Source organism: Amyelois transitella, chromosome 22 (genome assembly GCF_032362555.1).
Source record: "Amyelois transitella isolate CPQ chromosome 22, ilAmyTran1.1, whole genome shotgun sequence".
Taxonomy (NCBI): Eukaryota; Metazoa; Arthropoda; class Insecta; order Lepidoptera; family Pyralidae; genus Amyelois; species Amyelois transitella.
In genome coordinates, this window is record NC_083525.1 from 2,273,927 (window position 1) to 2,296,885 (window position 22,959).

The 22,959-nt window shown below is 37.5% G+C and overlaps 1 protein-coding gene across 1 annotated transcript; it reads right to left on the reverse strand.

The window, feature by feature from the left end:
• Positions 1 to 952: 952 nt before the first annotated feature.
• On the reverse strand, positions 953 to 21,614 carry LOC106133193 (gustatory receptor for sugar taste 43a). The gene is made up of 11 exons (XM_060950667.1): positions 21,483 to 21,614; positions 12,563 to 12,669; positions 11,934 to 12,048; positions 7,651 to 7,844; positions 6,641 to 6,788; positions 5,651 to 5,806; positions 4,789 to 4,923; positions 3,653 to 3,838; positions 2,527 to 2,636; positions 1,907 to 2,068; positions 953 to 1,015 (listed from the first exon to the last, which is right to left on the reverse strand). Exons 1-11 carry the CDS (start codon positions 21,484 to 21,486, stop codon positions 953 to 955), a joined length of 1,380 nt encoding a protein of 459 aa, XP_060806650.1. The 5' UTR covers positions 21,487 to 21,614.
• Between the last annotated feature and the right edge of the window lie 1,345 nt (positions 21,615 to 22,959).

A 22,959-nucleotide genomic window follows, 5' to 3' on the forward strand; every position in this document is an offset into this window, starting at 1 on the left:
GTCCTATTCTTCTTTCTACTAGGGAACCACACAACACCAATTCAGTTTTCAAAATCAAATCAAAAAAAAAAACAACATTCTGTGGCAACGCGTCTTTCCATTCTATACAAGGCCGGAACGCAATGGTATGAAACTAATCACGTACATATTGGAAAAAACTTTTCTACAAAATTGTTTCAATCTATACAGGAGCAGTACGCAAATACTCGTGTATACTTTGTAGTGAACTAAGTTAGTATAGAACTCCAAAACGTACAGCGTCAGTACGCATGCAGACTTATTGTGTACGTTTTAGAAAAAAGCGCGCTAATGTCGATTACAAATTACACGTGAGCAGTTCATGAGCGCCATTTTGATTACATACATACATACATGATCACGTCTATATCCCTAGCGGGGTAGATAGAGCCAACAGTCTTAAAAAGACTAAAAGGCCACGCTCAGCTGTTTGGCTTTGTGATAGAATTGAGATTCAAATAGTGATAGGTTGCTAGGTCATCGCCTAAAAGAGGAATCCCAAGTTTATAAGCCTATCCCATAGTCGTCTTTTACGAGATCCGTGGGAAAGAGATGGAGTGGTCCTATTCTTTTTTGTAATGGTACCGGGAACCACACGGCATTTTGATTACCTCTCATTCTATTTCATGGTAAAACTTTAAAGTTATTAGGGTTGCTATTACAATGACATTGAATGAATACTAGCCGATGCTCTAACGGTGAGAGAAAATACCTACATGTGTCATACATAGATGTAGCGATAAGGAACTCTGTCTACCCGTAAAGGATAAAAACGTAATTGTATGCGTATACAAATTTATTAAAATCAACTTTGTTTTATGTATTAAATTTATTGACTTATATCTAAAGTATCCATAATCATTCACTTAGGTACACAATTAATTTCTATGTAAAGTTAGCTTAAAAAAATTATATAATTATTAATTACGTTAAATTAAGTGTCGTATCTTTGGAACTGTATAAGTATTACTAAGTACGTAGTCACTGCTCCTAATATCTGAAACAAAATAAATTACATTAATCTTATATATAAAATTCTCGCGACACAATGTTCGTTCCCGTACTCCTATGAAACAACTTGATCGATTCTCATGAAATTTTGTGAGCATATTAAGTAGGACTGATAATCGAACATCTATTTTATATACATACATATATTACCCTAAATTACTTAAACATTATTTATATGGCAAAACAACGTTTGCCGGGACAGCTAGTACATACATACATACATAAAATCACGCCTTTTTCCCGGAGCGGTAGGCAAAGACTACATATTTCCACTTGCCGCAATCAGCATACTTCATTCGCGTTGTACTCCACTCCTAATAAGTCCAGAGAAATTAACTAGATGGCGCTGTCGATAGACAATGTTAGAGCGTTGGTTACCCGTGAAAATTACATACATACATATAGACACGTCTATATCCCTTACGGGGTAGACAGAGCCAATGGTCCTGAAATAACATATCTATTTATTTCAGGAAAGATTCCGATAGGTAAAGTAACGTGAAAGAAACATTGGTATATGGCCACAATAGGAAAACTGGTAAAAGAGTGATGGTAAAGAATTAAAAATCACAAATTAAATAAAAAAATATAAATAAATACAGGACAAATTACACAGATTGCGTTAGCCTCGAAGTAAGTTCGAGACTTGTGTTACGAGATACTAACTCAACGATACTACGTATATGTTTTAATAAATACCTATATAGATAAACATCCAAGACCCAGGCCAATCAGAAAAAGTCCTTTTCTCATCATGCCCTGACCGTGATTGGAACCCGGGACCTCCGGTATCACAGACAAGCGTACTACTGCTGTGCCACAGAGGCCGACAAATGCTTCCTTAGATCTGTTAAATTATTCATAGGCTCTGTCTTACCGAAGCAATCAGAGGTCTGTCCAAAGTGCACATGCCCATGGGAGCATAACATGTGGTCTGCAGCATCAGCTGTCGAGAGAACAGCTCTAATCTTGAAGGTAACGAGCTGGTCAGGGGGGAAGCCATCAGCAGGCGGCAGACCAGGTTTTCTGTTCTTCGGCCCTGTGACGGAGGAAGAAGGAATCACAGTTTTAATAACCTTGGCCCTGTGATGAAAACACAGTTTTAATAACCTTTGTAATGTGGCGTAGGCGCACTAATACAAAAAAGAATTGGACACACCACTCTTATCCATGGATGTCGTAAAAGGCGACCAATGGGGTAAGGTTATAAACTTGGGATTCTTTTTTTAGGCGATGTGTTTTCTATTTTCTAAAGGTTGACTGGTAAATGCTATTAGCATAAGTTCAGCTATTGTACCTTTGAGGCTCAATAAAGTTTTAAATAAATTATAAGGTTCAATGAAGAAACTATTTGAATCTCAATTCTATCATTAAGCCAAATAGCTGAGCGTGGCCCATCAGTCTTTGCAAGACTGTTGGCTCTGTCTAGGGATATAGACGTGACCATATGTATGTATGTTCAATAAAGTTTAAAATATGAAGTATTCATTAAGTCACCTCATAAATAGTGTAATGACAGGGTTCCACGACAACGATGAGCCTCATCATGTGCGTCACACACCACAGAAACTGCAGCACCAGGAAGTGTAGCCTGTGCGTGGAAACAACTGTAAATAAAGAAAAAACGGGAATTTAGCCTGTGCGTGGTAACAACTGTAAATAAAGAAAAAACGGGAATTTAGCCTGTCCGTGGAAACAACTGTAAATAAAGACAAAACGGGAATTTAGCCTGTGCGTGGTAACAACTGTAAATAAAGAAAAAACGGGAATTTAGCCTGTGCGTGGAAACAACTGTAAATAAAGAAAAAACGGGAATTTAGCCTGTGCGTGGAAACAACTGTAAATAAAGAAAAAACGGGAATTTAGCCTGTGCGTGGTAACAACTGTAAATAAAGAAAAAACGGGAATTTAGCCTGTCCGTGGAAACAACTGTAAATAAAGACAAAACGGGAATTTAGCCTGTGCGTGGTAACAACTGTAAATAAAGAAAAAACCGGAATTTAGCCTGTGCGTGGAAACAACTGTAAATAAAGAAAAAACGGGAATTTAGCCTGTGCGTGGAAACAACTGTAAATAAAGAAAAAACGGGAATTTAGCCTGTGCGTGGAAACAACTGTAAATAAAGAAAAAACGGGAATTTAGCCTGTGCGTGGTAACAACTGTAAATAAAGAAAAAACGGGAATTTAGCCTGTGCGTGGTAACAACTGTAAATAAAGAAAAAACGGGAATTTAGCCTGTGAGTGGAAACAGCTGTAAATAAAGAAAAGACGGGAATTCGTTTAGTGATTTAGTGCATGTAATAAAGGGGAAGACCTAGACGTACATAGGTCTTCTTCTTCGTAAGCTTTAGTGCCGGTTGCAACCTCACGTGGTTCCTAGTACCAATAAAAAAATGGGACCACTCCGTCCTACGGATGCCGTAAAAGGCGACTAAGGGATAGGCTTACAAACTTAGAATTCTTTTAGGCGATGGGCTAGCCACCTGTCACTATTTAAATCTCAATTGTATCATTAAGCCGAACAGCTGAACGTGCCCATTAGTCTTTTCAAGACTGCTGGCTCTGTGTCTACCCCGCAAGGGATATAGACGTGATTATATGTGTGTATTGATAAAATACTTACTAATCTCCATGATGAGGAAGTAAGGTGTGACAATGAGGTGCAGCAACGTAGATATTAACACGACTACGAGTGGTATTCCGTAATTCTCATCGATACAATGCACCACATCGCAAAGAGATCCGTGGAGTAAAGACAGCCGGTGGACGGCATCGCTTGGAGACATTAGGAGACGGGGCTCACCGTTGACTGGAAGGAATGAATTGCGTGTCATTGTACATACATACATACATAAAATCACGCCTCTTTCCCGGAGGGGTTAGCAGAGACTACCTCTTTCCACTTGCCACGATCTCTGCATATTTCCTTCGCTTCATCCACATTCATAACTATCTTCATGCAAGCTCGGCGGTTTCGGGTGTTTGCGTGTCATTGTAATGGTGATAAATGGTTGTCGTGAAAAGAGACTAAGATAAATGCTAATAAACTTGCGTGTTTTCTTGTAACCTGTCACTATTTGGATCTCAATTCTATCATTGAGCTAAATAGCTGAACGTGGCCATTCAGTTTCCAGACTGTTGGCTCTGTCTACCCCGCAAGGGATATAGACGTGACCATATGTATGTATGTTTTCTTGTAAGCAATGGGCTAGCAACCTGTCACTATCTGAATCTCAATTCCATCGTTAAGTCCTGCAGTTGAACTTGACCTTTCAGTCTTTTCAAGACCATATGATAGGCTTAATGATAGAATTGGGATTCAAATAGGGACAGGTTGCTAGCCCATCGCCTAAAATAAGAATCCCAAGTTTATAAGCATACTCCTTAGTCGCCTTTTACGAAATCCATGGGAAACAGATGGAGTGGTCCTATTCTTTTTTTATATTGGTGCCGGGAACGACACGTTATATGCTTATATTAAAAATACCGTGCCGTGTGGTTCCCAGCACCATTAGAAAAAGGAATAGGGCCACTCCATCTCTTCCTCATGGATGTCGTAAAAGGCGACTAAGGGGTAGGCTTATACTTGGGATTCGTCTTTTAGGCGACAGGTTAGCAACCTGTCACTATTTGAATCTCAATTCTTGCATTAAGCCAAACAGCTGAACGTGGCCTATCAGTCTTTTTAAGACTGTTGGCTCTGTCTACCCCGCATGGGATATAGGCGTGATTATATGTATGTATGTATGTTAAAATTACCTGCTTTCTTTATGATGACAGCATCTCTCTCTGGAAGACTTTCCATGAGCAAGCTGACGCTGGCGCGGGAGTCGGCTGGTGCTACGCGGATAGCGTAGATGTTCAGCTCAGTCGGGGTATTTTTGGGTTTCTCCACTGAAAAAAAGCAAAACAATAATATTTGTGCCGTGTGGTTCGCGGGACTAATAGAAAAAAGGATAGAACCACTCGGTTTCTTTCCAGTGGATGTCCTAAAAGGCTACTAAGTGATAGGCTAACATAGAATTTTCTTCATTTAGGCGACGGGCTTACTATCAAATTGTCACTATTTGAATCTCGATTCGATCATAATGTTAAACAGCTGAACATGCCTATCAGTTTTTCAATTGCATTAATTGCTGGCTCTGTCCACCCCGCAAGGGATACAGACGTGACTATATGTATGTACGTCCGGACCAACTGGTTTTCCTACAATATGCTTGTCGCCACACTATTATTCGCTATTCGCTAATCTGTCACTATTTGGAACTCAATTCCATCATTAAGCCGAGCAGCTGAACGTGGCCATTCAGTCTTTTCGGGACTTGAAGAAAATGCTGCAGTGCAGTTTTTTACCGCTTCTTCTGCACTGACGCCTTGGCAGTAAACTTAGTTTTTAAGTAATTTATTTGACGTCAACCAATGTTGTTAAACCATATGTTTTGACAAATATTAAGCGATATATAGTATCCTATAGTAATGAATAAAAATTTTGAATTTTGAATTTGAATTTGACTATTGGCTCTGTCTACCCCGTAAGGGATATAGACGTGACTATATGTATGTATGTATGTATGCTTATCGCCATTTCAGATCATGTTACCCCAAAGACTGTTGGACTTACATGGCACAGATATATTCTTAGCAGTAATAGCGAGTGCGTCGTTGACAGCTTGAAACCTCGCCCGTATGGACAAGGCTGTGAAGGCAAACTGTAGCTCCAGGAACATCACCACGTACCACAGCAGGTAGTAAGTGCTGTAGTTGATGATCACGGACCCTGGAAAAAGGAAGAAGGTGATTAAAAAGGTGATTACTTGGATGGATCATTATTAAACTATTTACAAGCTGCCGTGTGGTTCTTGGCATCAATAAAAAAAAGGACCACTCCATATCGTTCAAAGGCGATGGGCTAGCAACCTGTCACTATTTGGATCTCAATTCTATCATTAAGCCAAACAGCTGAACGTGGCCTATCAGTCTTTTGATGTATGTAGGTAGTATGTATGTATAATGTTACAAGCTGATCACCACGAATTTGTTCGCATGGCTGAACAATTCGTAAAAATGTAATTTCTAGATTTCCTATAGTTTGGCCGGACCATCATGGTGCTGCATCAGTTGTTCTAGATAAAAGATGATACATTACACATTTATACAGTACAAAAATGGGTGAGTCAAGTCAAAATATTACAGGAAGCGATGGCTGTCTGATCACTGCCTTCTGACTTACGAATGTTGAAAAGCAAATTATATCCACACTCGGGATGGTATAGAAGATGAGAATATTCTCTCTCTTTCTACCATGCAAGTTAACCTCAAAACTAGAAAGGGACACAAATAAGACAATTTCTACTGTCATAACATACATACATACATAAATCACGCCTCTTTCCCGGAGGGGTTGGCAGAGACCACATCCTCCCACTTGCCACGATCCCTGCACACTTCTTTCGCTTCATCCACATTCATAACTCTCTTCATGCAAGCTTGTCGGTTTCGGGTACTCTTCACCAGACCTTTTGCTAGAACGTCCACGATTTGATCAAGGTACGTTCGTCTAGGCCTTATTGTCATTATATTTTTTTATTACTGGAATTAAAGTCCAACTTACACTGTCTGTCCACCTTCTTAGCTTGGATCGCGTAAAAACAAACGTCATCCACAATCAGGATGGTGAAGAATATGAGAATCGACATCAGGATTGCGCAGAGCTTGCGTTCCGTTGCCACTGAGTATTTTCCACCTATACTATTGTCGACCTGAAAACGAAAAATATTCAGTTTTATGCAAAGAAGTATGCTGAGATGGATGCTGGACGGAAAGATGAAGTCTCTGCCTACCCCCTTCGAGAAAAGCGTGATTTAATGTACTTGTGTTATGTTTATGCAATACCAAGTTTTGTCAAGAGCTTTCGTTTTGTAAAAAGAAATTTCGCAGAGTGTGTTTACATCATCAATACCAAATACTTTAATGCAGTTATTGAAGATCTAGTTTTTGCCCGGGTTTGCGCGAATAACGCTTTATAGCACATAAAAAAAAAGAACAACATACTTATACTAACGTCTATTTCCCTTGCAGGATAGACAGAGCCAGCAGTCTTGAAAATACTGATAGGCCACGTTCAGCTGTTTGGGTTACTGATAGTATTGAGATTCATATAAAGTGACAGGTTGCTAGTCCGTCGCCTAAAAGAAGAATCCCAAGTTTATAAACCTATTCCTTAGTCGCCTTTCACGACATCCGTGGGAAACAGATGGAGTGACGGCCTCTATGGCGCAGCGGTATTACGCTTGTCTGTGACACCGGGGGTCCCGGGTTCAAATCCCGGCCGCCCTGGCCGGGATTTGATGAGAAAAGAACATTTTCTGATTGGCCTAGATCTTGGATGTTTGTAAAATATAGTATCGTTGAGTTAGTATCTCGTAACACAAGTCTCAAACTTACTTCGAGGCTAACTCAATCAGTGTAATTTGTCCGGTATATATAAAAAAAAAAGTGATCCTATTATTTTTCCATTTATGCCGAGAACCACACGGCACAGGGAGAAGAACAATGTAGTCGAAAATAACAAATATCGAGATGCACTACAATGATTGGAGATTATAAAACAATTTTTCCTACCGAAGCCACGCTGTCCATAAATTTAAGCATATTCCTCATTCTCCTCGGGGCTCCGTACACCCCGGCACTGGCCGTCATCACCACGATCATGACGTCACAGGTCGACACCACCTGGGACATTGGCGATGACATCCTGACGGACAACTTGACGCCAACGTTGATTTCTGACACGTGGCCGAATATCGTCGTTATGACTGAAACAGATTATTTTTATTTGTATAAATCCACAGTTTTGGTATATCTGGATGAGATGATGATACATACATACTTACATACATATAATCACGTCTATATCCCTTGCGGGGTAGACAGAGCCAACAGTCTTGTAAAGATTAATAGGCCACGTTCAGCTGTTTGGCTTTAAGATAGAATTGAGATTCAAATAGTGACAGGTTGCTAGCCCATCGCCTAAAAGAAGAATCCCAAGTTTATAAGCCTACCCCTTGGTCGCCTTTTTCGACATCCATGGGAGAGAGATGGAGTGGTCCTATTCTTTTTTCTGTTGGTGCCGGGAACCACACGGCTGCACGAGATGATGATGGAGCATCTAAATCCCAACTTATATTTTAAATGCGAAAGTAAGTTTCTATTTGCGAAAAACATGTATTCTTTTGGCGGTGCACGACTAGTTATATAATTGCTAGTTGATAATTATGTGCAATTATTTGTGTAATGGTTTGCATTAAACATTTGTCTAATTGCGTGTTCCAACCCCTCTACACGGAGAAAAATATATATGTACATATATGTATATATGTATATAAACTAATATATATGTGGCAGTCCAAGCATAAAGGTACCACTTGGGTGGTATTGAGTTAAGGCCATATTTGGATAGTTAAATAGTTGGTTGATCATATGGAATAAAATAAAAATTAATCATAATAACATTTATTGGAAAAAAAAATTTTCAAAGTTCACACTTACAAAAATCAAATTGTTGGGAAAGGGGCATTGAAAGTTTAAGCTGTATTATCTAAAGATCTAGTTGTCAGTTACATAGATTATGATTTATTATTATAGAGCAATATGTTTAGTATAAAATCAATTAGTTAATGTTATGGAAACATTATCGAATAAAAAAATAGAAGCTTAAAACTAACTTTATAATAAGTTTAGTAAAAGGGCCCAGTTGAATACAATAAAATTTTAAATTGTAATAGCTAGAGATCAAGATGTCAGTTACATAGATTCTTATTTATAATAATAGAGAAATATATTAAGTATAAAATCGACTAGTTTTTATTATGGCAACACTATCGAATAAAAAAATAAAAAATTAAAACTAATTGGTAGTTATGTTAAGTTTAGGAAATGGGTCGAGTTGACCGAAATTAGGTTATATTTCGCGTACATTGTAACACACATTTATTAAGAATATACTACTCGTAGGACATTATACAAAAACAGATTAAATTTACGTCAAAAGAATAAAAATTAATGAATTAAAAGTCATTAATACGACACATTACAAAAAAAAAAAGAATTAACCTATTACAGGTTTCAAAAGTCAGAATTAAATCTCAAATATTTTCTGACCTGCGCTTTGGACAAAAATATGACCCGTTTCTTACTTGATTCCTATGACCGACTTCCTTGCAGTATGAACAAGTTGGCGTTTTTCTAACACTCTTAGCAATTTGATTGGATGATGTATTAGAAGTAGAAGTAGGTAGTTGTTCCTTCTACTACACTACATTGACTAGGAGTGGATATGTCGTCTAAGACTATTGGTTTGGGACACAAAATATCTTTAGATTCTTCTTCGACAAATTTACGTATTTTGTTATACAAATACCATTGCCTTTCTATAGTCATACCTGACGGGAATATTTCTGTTGGAAGTTGGTCATATACTTTATTTGGATTTAAAACTTTTGCCACGACCGATGGTAGCATTTCAGAAATATTTTTGTAGCAAAGCATGTGCCCTTTGTTATTTGCGTTAGATTCAAAATGGGAAAATGTTAATAGCTGGCTTATGGTAGAAGCATCTGATTGAAAAAATTTTGCCCAGTCATACATTTTTATAAAAGTATCACCTTTCTCATTACCTGTGAGAACAGCTGTTAGCGTTAGCCCCTTTACTTGTATGACATGATTCAGGGATAAAATATATAAGACAAATTTCTTTAATGGCTCTACAGCAACACCAAATAAACTGACTTTGAACCCTGTCAAAAAATATAATGGCCCTATCTGTTGAGAGCTATGTGGTAAATGAACTTGCTGAGCAAAATCAAAAGAGTAATGCATAACACCATCGTAACGACAAGTAATATGAGGTCCAAGTATAGGGAAAGATTCAGAGAATGAATCCCTTACACATCTGATTATATCACTGTAATATTTTCTTTCAATTTGTACTAGGTCTAAATGTTGCTTTGATTTAATTATGAGATTTAATTTTTCTTCTTCACTCAAAGCGTTCATTTTTCCTAATGTTGTTACATTTTTTTGACAAACTGCGCAAAGGTCAGTTTTCGGTTTCTGCACAACAACATTTGGGCAAAATGTTTCCCAGAGGTCGTACCAAGTACTCCTACCAACAGGAATATTATTCAGTGAAATTAGTAAATCACAATATGTTTTATAAACGTATGATTTGGTCATACTGCAAGGAAGTATTACTAGATCAGAATTATATCGGTGACCTGGTAGACGGCCAGGTAAAACTAAACCATTATCATTGGAGTACTGTTTTATATAATTAACTGCATCAGCTCTGGTTTGTAAATTATAACAATTGTAAGGAGCTTTTCGTGACTTATGGACATTTGGCGCGACACCGTTAGAAGGTTAGAACATTTCTGGGGATTTCCCGTCTAATTAAATTACGAAATGTACCTATCTAAGTAAAAGTCCCCACTACTCGCCTAAATAAATGCCGGGGAAATTCTCTATTATAAAATATCGCTGTTGACAGTAGATGTCTTTGTGGTTGGTTAAACATCGACATTAGTTGTTATTTAACTCATTATCATTATAGAATTCAATTTCAATCATTCAATTTAAAGAGTGTTGATAACTGGTCCCTTTTCACTAAACATATAATTGCAATTTTCTCACGTTATGTTCGTTATTTACAGACGATTATTATACGAAAATGTAGCCCATTGCATGTTGCATTAAAATCCATTAAAATCGCATAATGCCAATTTTCCACCTTTTTTCACAAATCATCAATCAAATATCTCGGAAACTAGAAAGTGCTCAGTGGGCCCTTTTCGCTTGGACGGCCACATATTTTTTTTTCGTAATCTTATTATTAATTGTTTATATAGGTAAGCTTTAAATTAGTATAATTTGCCCGAATTCACACTCCCGTGGAACCTTTAAAAAAGTTAACTTTTTTTGACATCGGGTAATAAGGAAATTACCTGAACCAATTTCAGTGAAATTTCGTTCGGTAATTGTGCTTCTTATTCTTCCTCGTGACAATCACTATATACTATAACTACTTTCTAAGATATGTACATTAGTTTGAATACTAACCGATGTTAGTTATTCAGGCAACTGAGTTTGCAGCCATATGACCCAATACGAATTAGGTTACCCTACAAAAGGTTGCGGGAATCAGATGGGACGATAGGAGTCGCTTCGTGTAAAAGCCTGACTCACCTAGGGTTGCCATCTCTAAAATTTGGAAAACCGGACAAGACGCGTGAAAACCCCGGAATTAAGAGTCTGAAAGCCGGACGCCGGACATGTTAACAAGATCTTTTAAACATATACAATGCAATAAAAGACATTTGAATATTAAACAACAAATCAGAACATTTTTAAAGTTTAGACCTACAGTAATGTTTTTTTTTATTTATTAATTTTTTTTATTTATTAATATTTTAAAACCCGGTCTACAAATAAAACCTTCCCCGGACGCTCCCCGGATGCCCTCTAAACTAGGACAAATCCGGGGAAACCCGGACGGATGGCAACCCTAGACTCACCCAATCCAGGAACCATGGTCAAGGGCTTACCCCGAGCTCATCTCCACAGTGGTGAGGATGCAACCGAGAATAGTCCCGGTTTCTACGGTTTCTACTATTACTGTCTTGAAGTGTCGATTACTACTTTTGGGATTTTTAAAATAAAAATACGGAGCTGTTTTTGAATAAAATTAGACTATAATTCGAAAATCGAAAAGTAAAAAAAAAACAATCGTACGCGTGCATTGCGTCAATGCGGCACTAAGGAGGATGAATAGGAGCTTCAACAATTACTATGGTACTTTTTTTTTTCTTCTGGTTATAGAGCCAGGATTAAGAAGATAGTCAACTTACCCAGTACAGTGACCAGTATATAACTGTATATACACATAGGGTTTGATATAGACACCGTAAAGCCTGTGTTGCAGTTCTCAAACCTCAGAGGAGCCAGTCCGAAAAAACTTGATATCTGAAATAAAAAAAAAACAAAAATCTAAGTAATAATTGTGAGTTCGGAAGTGCCTCTGCATTAAATCTAAAAAAGATTATGTATGACATTACATATTTTGAGCCATCAGCCTATAGGTATGTGAGGAGATACATCTTCTGTGCTATCTTTAATCTAAGCCGTCAAATTGATTCATAAATAAATAACAGTATATTCTTAAAACTTTAAGTTTTTTTTTAATTTCATATTAATTTTGACCTATTTATGTTGTGTATACATGTAGGATTCTGACGTCAATTCGCTTATGAATAAATCGTTCTGTCGGCGACTCGTTCGTAGTAGAAAGGTTTTGTCGTTGAACAACTCATAAACGAACCATTCTGTCGGCTGCTCATCCGGCACAGAAACATTTGTCGAAGTTAAGTTTCAGACTCGATAACATTATATCCAATTGACTGTCATTTCGAGACTGTTGGCTCTGTCTACCCCGTAATGGAAAATGACGTGATTATATATATATTAACAAACTTCTTACCCTGAGTATGAAGGCATGCGCCCCACCGACCACAGAGTGAGAGGCGTGATCTCGCTGTCTCGTCGCCACTGTTACATTATCTGTGCCTTCTGTGTTTGTGTCAGCGCCTGAAACAGAAAAGGGGAGATGGAGTGGCCCCATTTCTTTTTTATATTAGTGCCGGGAACCACACGGCACTAATAGGCAGGGATAGGTTAATTAACTTGGGATTCTTCTTTTCACACCCCATCTGGAGGGGAGCTTGGGGTATTCGTTTGTGACACCAATTTATATTATTTGTACTTCTTACTCTACTTTATCTTCTTTGTAAATATTTCACAATTAATTAAGTTATCAATAAATGTCATTTCTGCGGTGAAACTTTTATTGAGTTGTGTTAATGTTGTTGTGTTAACAGAAAACTTTTAATTACTTTACACTTTGATGATGAAAGAACTTTTATTTTGCTCGTGTAAAGTATAAGTTAAGATTGATGAAAGTGGACGAAGCGAGAGTGTGATGGGTTCACGGCAAGTAGGAAGATAGTCTGCCTACCCCACGTGGAAAGCCTCCTACACACCTACCCTCTTGCGTCAGTCTCGGCTGTATCCTCACTTTTTTGTAAAGGACCCCGGGGTGCCGTGTGGTTCCCGGCACCAATACAAAAAAGAATGGGACCACTCCATCTCTTTCCTATGGATGTCGTAAAAGGCGACTAAGGGATAGGCTTACATACTTGAGATTCTTTTTTAGGCGATGGGCTAGCAACCCTATCACTATTTGAATCTCAATTCTATCTTAAAGCCAAATAGCTGAACGTGGCTTATCAGTCTTTAGACTGTTGGCTCTGTCTACCCCGCAAGAGATATAGACATGATTATATGTATGTATGTATGTACCCCGGGGTCCGCTTCATCTATATTTTGGAATAAATTAATCTTATTTTACATGAAGCAACTTACCTCTGACCTCCGCAACCTTTGTAGCGAAACCTGACACACATTGGATCATGGTTACACATCCAGTTAGTTACCTGAATAAGCAGGTTTCCTCACGACATTACCTCGTCGAAGGAAGATGTGTGATTTTATGTATGCATACATACATACATATGGTCACGTCCATATCCCATGTGGGGTAGACAGAGCCAACAGTCTTGAAGACTAAATGGCCACGTTCAGCTGTTTGGCTTAATGATAGAATTGAGATTCAAATAGTGACAGGTTGCTAGCCCATCGCCTAAAAGAAGAATCCCAAGTTTATAAGCCTATCCCTTAGTCGCCTTTTACGACATCCATGGGAAAGAGATGGAGTGGTCCTATTCTTTTTTGTATTGATGCCGAGAACCACACGGCACATTTTATGTATGGTTTTCATTAAGCGAACCGACTCGCACTTGGCCGATTTCTTATCTCTGGTAAACAGCTGAAAGTTCCCGATTCGCGGGTGGTGTAGTGCGTGAGTAATAAAAGTGTAATAAATGATATTACGATACTGAAAGTAATAAACACTCGAATCCACTCAACTATGTAGCAGATTGTGCGAAAAACAAGTCGAGATTATTCGGCAAACTTGTTGGTCTTGCGAAAAAAGGGTGATTAAAATAAATTACAATTATTTTTTTTAAAAGAAAAACTCATCCATGTGATACACTCCTTTTCTAAAATCGGTTTTTCTAAACCTCCTTAATGTAACAAACACTTTTCTGAAGACAAATCAAAATCGGTTCAGCGAAACGCGAGTTAATTGCGGACGGCGGACGAACATATTACAAACAGAACTATAAACCATCTTTTTTTTTGAAGTCGGTTAAAAATCAGACCTTACTGCCCTTCGTACAATTCATTCTTAGTTAAGTATATTTGACAAAATCATGAAGAAACTTGCAAATTTACAACTGGATGTTGCCTAGTGTGGGAAAAATGTCTATAGCAAGTGTGGTTTTTATATTACTGCCGTGTAGTTCCCGGCACTAATATAAAATAGAATAGGACTACTCCATTTTTTTCTCATAAAAAGCGGCTAAGGGATAGGCTTATAAACTTGGGATTCTTCGTTTAGGATTAAAATATTTTACTGACAATTTAAAGTTTCCTTGTTACTTTATGGGTGAAATCTTGATATAAACGATTTTTATTTATGTTTTTATTATATTCTAGTCTAGTAGGAGAGAACTACACCTAACCTAGAACCTAGTAGAACATGACTTTCTATGTCAGCATGCGTTCGAGAAAGACATAATACTTATATCACATGGTAACAGTAAGACTAAGAAAAATCTTAATAATAATTTACTCTACGCACTTAAAACGGCACTCCCCTTATGCGTAGCGTCAGTTAAATCAACATGCATTAGGGTTGTCGAAAATTTCCTAAGGCGACATTAGTCTAATCACTTCTCAACATACGTAGATATACCTCCCTACTGCCGTGAGGGTGGGAAGTCCTAATTGATCATAAGTATTTGTCGTATACGATACCCTCTCTATATTACAGATATTGTATTTGCGCCGTGTGGTTCTCGGCACCAATAGAAAGAGAATGGGACCATTTGTTTCCCATGGATGTGGTAGGGGACTAAGGGATAGGCTTATATACTTGGGATTCCTCTTTAACGCGATGGGCTAGCAACAGCTATTAAGCCAAACAGCTGAACGCGGCCTTTTAGTCTATTGAGGGCGTGATTATATGTTATGTTATTAACAGATATAATATAGGACTTTTGACTGTTTAAAAAGTAAGAAAAATAATTCGAAATTCAAATACAAATAGGAAAAATTAAAAACTTTCAAAATTTTCCGAAAATCTAAATTTTCTAAATTTGTCTTCACTTATATTCTTATTGCCGTCTGGTTCCCGGCACCAATACAAAAAAGAATAGGACCACTCCGTTTCTTTCCCATGGATGTCGTAAAAGGCGACTAAGGGATAGGCTTGCAACCTTGGGATTCTTTTATAGGCGATGGGCTAGCAACCTGTCACTATTTGAATCTCAATTCTATCATTAAGCCAAATAGCTGAATGTGACCATTCAGTCTTTTCAAGACTGTTGGCTCTGTCTGCCCCGGAAGGGATATAGACGTGACCATATGTATGTATGTATGTATATTCTTATTCTTATACATATTCTCTTTTATTATAATATTCAAACATTTTAATTTTGAGAGTGATTTTGTAGAGTAAGCGATAAAACTTACCCCTGTTTCTTCCAGTGTATATAGGCGTCAAGGTGAAGCAATATTTCTGCGCGTCTTCGTCGATTACCGCCATTTTTAACCGACTTCAAAACAGTAGGTTCTCAATTCGACCGTTTTTTAAGAACAATAATTTCTAAATATTGTATACACAGGCGTCCCTTCTTCCGAATGATATTATAATAACTTAATGAAAGTCGTGATACATGATTATATGATTTTCAATTATGGTGACACGCGGATGGCGAAATCGCGTGAGTGAATATTAATTTAAATAATTGGTTTATTTATTAATACCCATGACTTTCATTTATTTCACATACATACATATAATCACGTCTAGATACCTTGCGGGGTAGACAGAGCCAACAGTCTAGACAACACTGAGCTGTTTGGCTTAAAGATAGCCCGTCACCTACAAGAAGAATCCGAGGTTTATTAGCCTATCCCTTGGTCGCTTTTTACGACATCCGTGGTAAAGATATTGAGAAGTCCTATTTTTTAATGCCGGGAACCACACGGTAACTTTATTTTTCTACTAGCTTTAACCCGTAGCTTCGCCCGCGCGAATAAAGCGCCATCTACGAAAAGGGACGAACAAGCAACACCTACAAAAAACATCGAATTGAACGACACGTACCTTACGAGGTATTGGGGTGCACTAAAATTTATAATCCTGGAATTCCCTCGGGAATAAGAATTCCGTGCCGTGTGGTTCCCGACACCAATACAAAAAAGAATAGGACCACTCCATCTCTTTCTCATGGATGTCGTAAAAGGCGACTAAAGGGATAGGCTTACAAACTTGGGATTCTTTTTTAGGCGTTGGGTTAGCAACCTGTCACTATTTGAATATCAATTCTATCATTAAGCTAAATAGCTGAACGCGGCCATTCAGTCTTTTCAAGACTGTTGGCTCTGTCTACCCCGCAAGGGATATAGACGTGACCATATGTATGTATGTAATAAGAATTCACGGAAAAACGTTTGAAATACCTATAAATATAAGGGTTACCAAAGCATTCTCACACTCCGTAGGACACCGTTCAAATAGATCTTAGCATAATGAGTTTATAATAGGTGCTAGACCAACCTATAATTTGAAGATATTGACAGAAGTCGCAAGAAACAATTTACGTGTTAACTTCCAAACAATAAGACTGGTCTAATGTTGTTTACAAACATGCATACATACAGTCACGTCCATATCCTTTGCGGAGTAGACAGAGCCAAAATTCTTGAAAAGACATGAAAGGCCACGCTCGGGTGTATGGCTCGGTGATGAAATTGGGATTCAAATAGTGACAGGTTGCTAGCCCATCGCCTACAATAGGAGTCTCAAGTTTATAAACCTATCCCTTAGTCGCCTTTTTACGACATCCACATGAAAACTATGGAGTGGTTCTGTTCTATTCTATTTATCTCTAAAGTAACAATACTATATGGCATTTTTTTAAAACTCTCACATATTTACAAACATGATTTAGAGGATAAATATATACGGGACAAATAACACTGATTGAGTTAGCCTCGAAGTAATTTCGAGACTTGTGTTACGAGATACTAACTCAACGATACTATATTTTATAATAAATAAACATCCAAGACCCAGGCCAATCAGAAAAAGTTCTTTTCGCATAATGCCCTGGCCGGGATTCGAACCCGGGACCTCCGGTGTTACAGACAAGCGTACTACCGCTGCGCCACAAATGCCGTAAGATACATACATACATACATAAAATCACGCCTCTTTCCCGGAGGGGTAGGCAGAGACTACCTCTTTCCACTTGCCATGATCTCTGCATACTTCCTTCGCTTCATCCACATTCATAACTCTCTTCATGCAAGCTCGGCGGTTTCGGGTACAAAAGACCTGACCCTTTACCAGGATGATGCCGTAAGATAAAGTAAATAAATGAATTAAGTACAATCTAGACAGTTCAATCACTAATTGTAAATCGATAAATAGTGAAGCGCTTTGTTTAAGATTCTTTAACGTTAGCAAACTGTCACTTTCTGAATTTCAATAATATCATTTAAGCCGTCCAGCTGAATGTGGTCTTAGTATTTTCAAGACATACATACATTATAGACAACCTGTGACTATTTGAATCATACTCGTAATTCTATCTTAAAGCCAAACAGCTGAACGTGGCATATCGTATCTTTTCAACACTGTAGGCTCTGTCCACCCCGCAAGGGATATGGACGTGATTATATGTATGACAAGGTATTTAACTCGACGCATTTTATTAACGTACATACATATAGTAGGGGTAGACAGAGCCAACAGCCTTAAAAAGAATGATAGGCCACGTTCAGCTGTTTGGCTTTATGATAGAATTGCGATTCAAATAGTGACAGGTTGCTAGCCTGTCGCCTAAAAGAAGAATCCCAAGTTTACAAGCCTATCCTCTAGTCACCTTTTACGACATCCGTGGGAAAGAGATGGAGTGGTCCTATTCTTTTTCCTAATGGTGCCGGGAACCACACGGCACATAAATACCTGGACAATTCTAATAAATCGTATTTCGTTTTAAAAACAATGACTCATACTAGACATTTTCAAGTACCTAGTGATTGTATCAAAATGTTTTCTTTCGCATTCGACGTGTTACATTTGAATTGACACCCTATATGTGGATGTTAAGGCTAAATTTCCAGTGAAAGTTCATATTGTTTTGATCAAAGCCGCTATTTGCTTTGTTATGACTGGATTGACATAAGTTTGGCATTTGTAAAGTTGATAAACAGCGTGCGACAGCGACTTCGGTCGCACCGACTCGGACCGATAGGGTTAAACATGTATGATTAAATGGCTTAGTGCAGTCTGCTCCGTCTGACGACTAGTGGTCGTACGACCTGCAACGGCAGTCGAATCGACTGCCAGTGTCGCCAACTAAGCTCTTTCAACGCTGTCGTAAATCTGGTGTATTTTTTACTTTTGATATTCGTTTATTTTAAGACAGTTTCGAAGTTGAAAACGGAATACGCGAACAAAAAATAAAGGTCGTTGAAGAAAGATTTACTCTTTATTGTGATTAACTATTATTTTTGTATAAATAATGCCGTGTGGTTCCCGGCACCAACAAAAAAAGATAAGGACTACTCCATCTCTTTCCCATGGATGTCGTAAGAGGCGACTAAGGGATAGGCTTATAAACTTGGGATTCTTCTTTTAGGCGTCAGGCTAGCAACCTGTCACTATTTGAATCTCAATTCTATGATTAAGCCAAACAGCTGAACGTGGCCTATTAAGACTGTTGGCTCTGTCTACTCCGCAAGGGATATAGACGTGATTATATTTATGTATGTTTTCCATAAACTTAATAAATGCCTTTTTATACGCTTATCAAAATTTTTCAAAAAAATTGGCGCCTTTAAAGACAGATTTCGCGCTTTGTCATCAGTGACAGTTGGCAACGTTGTCGGTCGGTCGGAAGATGTCGCTGCACTGCTTTTGGCCGCTCGAGTCGATACGACCCAGGTCGTAATAAGTCGGCGCCATGCCGTACGAGCCCTTATATCGAAAGTAGAATAGAATGACAAAGGTAGCTTTGTTGAATGAAGAAAAGAACCAAATCTACAACAATATCACTTGGATCACTCAATAGACTGGAACATACATATATACATACAGTCACGTCTATAATCCTAACGGGGTAGGCACAGCCAACAGTCTTGAAAAGGCAGAAAGACCAGCTGTATGGCTTAATATTAATAGCACATCGCCTACAAGAAGAATCTCAAGTATTTTAGGCTTTCCCTTAGTCGCCTTTTACGATATTCACGGGAAAGATATGGCGTGGTCCTATTAAGATAAATAGAATAGCAGATTAATTAAAAATCAACTGAAATTTACAAATTTGGACCTCAACATCTCCAAAAGCGTTGGTACAGATTTCAAAGGATTCTTTTACAGTTACTGAAAGCTGATCTTCCACAAAATTTAAATTCAAATTTAAAATTCTAAATTCTAAATTTTTATTTATTAAGTATTATATTAAAGGACACTTCATATAGCTTAATAATTGTCAAATCTTTTGCTTTCACAACATTGACGTCAAATAAATTACTTAAAAGTAAGTTTACTGCTGCTTCCAAATCGTTAGTGCAGAAGAAGCGGTAACAAACTGCACTGCAGCATTATCTTTACCTCCTACCTACCACCGATCTTTTTGTATGTTTGTTGTATATTATTCTACGTAATAAGAGGCACTCCCCCTCATCCAATTCTTCCCTCAAACATGCCAATCACAAAGTGATATGACCTTTTCCGTTATAGATACGATTCTATATAGCTCGAACATTTAATACCATACATACATTTAATCACGTCTATATCCCTTGCGGGGTAGACAGAGCTAACAGTTTTGAAAAGACTGAAAGTCCACGTTCAGCTGTTTGGTTTAATGATAGATTTAAGATTCGAATAGTGACAGGTTGCTAGCCAATCGTCTAAAAGAAAAATCCCAAGTTTGTAAGCCTTTTTCTTAGTCGCCTTTTACGACATTCATGTGAAAGAGATGGAATAGTTCTATTCTTTTTTCTCTTGTTGCCGGGAACCACACGGCATATTTAATTTAATACCAATACTTCCTATTATTGCACTTTTGCACACAAAGCATTTATTGGTGTATTTTTTTTTATTACCTATACTTTCCTTGTCTCTGCCCGCGTTAAGCTTAAAATTCGTGAGAATTTCTATAAAAAAGAAGCCCATTTATGACCTCCTATATACATATAATGTAGTTTCCTTTTATATAGAAGATATTCTGAAAATTTTCGCTGGCGCTTTTCATTTTACGCGGGCGCGGCGACTCTAGGCGTGAAAGCGTATCAGACAGACAGACAATTTTCACATACAGACTAGATATTAAAATCGGTGACGTGTTATGTTTGATTGATAGAATCTGTTTATTGATGTGTTTACACTGAGAATTCTAGCTTATTATAACCATTACTGAAAGTAGCCACTGTCTATTTGTGAAACTACATTAGCTCGCGACTTCGGTTGTAAAACTTATATTAAAACTTATGGTAGGTATATAAAAAAATATTTATTATTACGTCTTAAATAAAAATTAAAAAAAAAAGTTTGGATTCCGACATTCGGGAACTTTAATAAATTTTTAACATAGATTTCGTAAGAGCCGTGTGGTTCCCGGCACTATTACAAAAAAGAATAGGACCACTCCATCTCTTTCCCATGGATGTCGTAAAAGGCGACTAAGGGATAGGCTTATTAACTTAGGATTCCTCTTTTAGGCGATGGGCTAGCAACCTGTCACTATTTGAATCTCGGTTCTATCATTAAGCCAAATAGCTGAACGTGGCCATTCAGTCTTTTCAAGACTGTTGGCTCTGTCTACCCCGCAAGGGATATAGACGTGATCATATGTATGTATGTGTATGTATTTCGTAAGAGGTGATTAAGGGATTAAGCACTTAATCTAATGTAACAGTAATATAGTTACGTCGTTATCCTTCACGGGGTAGTCAGAGCACACAGACTCGCAAAAACTAAAAGGCCACGTTCAGCTGTATGGCTTAAAGATGGAATTGAGATCCAAAAGGCCATATTGCCTGCAAGAATCCCAAGTTTGTTGTTAGGCTTTCCCTTAGTCGCCTTGATTACATTGGCACGCTATTGCTAAGGAACAAAATATCCTTCAATTACAGGAAAATATCTCTAATTGTATGAAATCGCCAGGAGTGTAATGATGAAAAACATAGATATAACTTACCCATTATTCTAACAGTCGATCACAAATTAGTTTAGAAACTAGAATCAGTTGAGTTTATTACAAAATCACATAACATTACATAAAATAACTTTAATTTTACTATGTTATTAAAAACGCAAAATTTTTTACACTTAATTATCCAAATGTTTAGTCCAACTTTATAAAGCTATTAGTAGAACTGACGTTATAAATTTTTATGAAGAAAAATAATAAATTAGTTAATAAGTATTTAGAGATTAAATTATTTAAGTAACAGAAAAGGCGTTCTCCTGTTGGGCGGGCGGTTGGCGTACTAACGGATGTTTGTCAAAATAAGGTACAGATAGCAAAAAAAACACTCACTAATTTCTAAATAAGATGTAATTTCCGCCTACCTTTCCAGGAAAAGATGTAGTTACCACCTCTCTCTGTGCCGTGTGGTTCCTTAGACTTTGGAAAAGAACCACCCCTTATATATTTCCTATGGATCTCGGGTATCACGATCTTTCCCAGAGGGGTAGGCAGAGGCTACATCTTACCATTTGCCACGATCCCTGCATACTTCTTTCGTTTCATCCACATTCATAACTGTCTCCATGCAAGCTTGTAGGTTTAGGGCACTCTTAACCCTACCTTTTGCCAGATCGTCTCCGATTTAATCAAGGAACGTTCGTCCAGGATTTCCCACTCCAACATTCTCGTTCACACTCCCTTTGTATATTTGCTTAGTCAACCTGCTTTCATGTACCTAAGCATTCCCGTTTCTATTCCAGTAATTATAAGTTTCTTCTTTCACATCACAACATTCCCTCTCTCACGTTGTTCCTCATCCTGTCACTCAATTTTAACATGTAAATTACTATAACTTAGCCATATTATTGAATTAAAAATAAATCCTCCTTTCTACTTCTGCCAAGAGGAAAGAGGTTTTTTGCAAATCCCACGAAAACTTTAATTTTTACACGAATGTAAAAAAAGTTGCCCTTTGTCCTTCTACATATCTACTCTTAGTTATATATTTAAATATTTATTTATATATATTTGAATAATTATAAATATATACTTGCATAATTTCAAGAAGATTAATTCAGTAAATAACTCGTCAATTCATAATATTTGTTAAGATTTGAATAGATAATATTTGCGTAAATTGGAATGTGGAATTAGATCTATAATATCTTATCATATCTATATCTTATCATTTTTTAAATTGAGCTTTTCCAAGCGCCATCTGTCCGCCATAATACACATGAAAAATATCACTTCTTTACATTCGTTGTTTTTGTTATGTATGTGATGGCGTTTTTGTGAAAAAACCTTTATTGGTATGAGTAGATGTCGCTACTGTCAACATTAATTAGAAGTAGGTTGATTATAGCAATAAATTATTATTATTTATTTTATGTCATCCGATTTTAATTTGTTTGAAAGAAGTAACAATAACAGCTCTTCTCTCCACGCAGATTTCAAAATCCAGCAAGGGAAAGGCTATATTGGC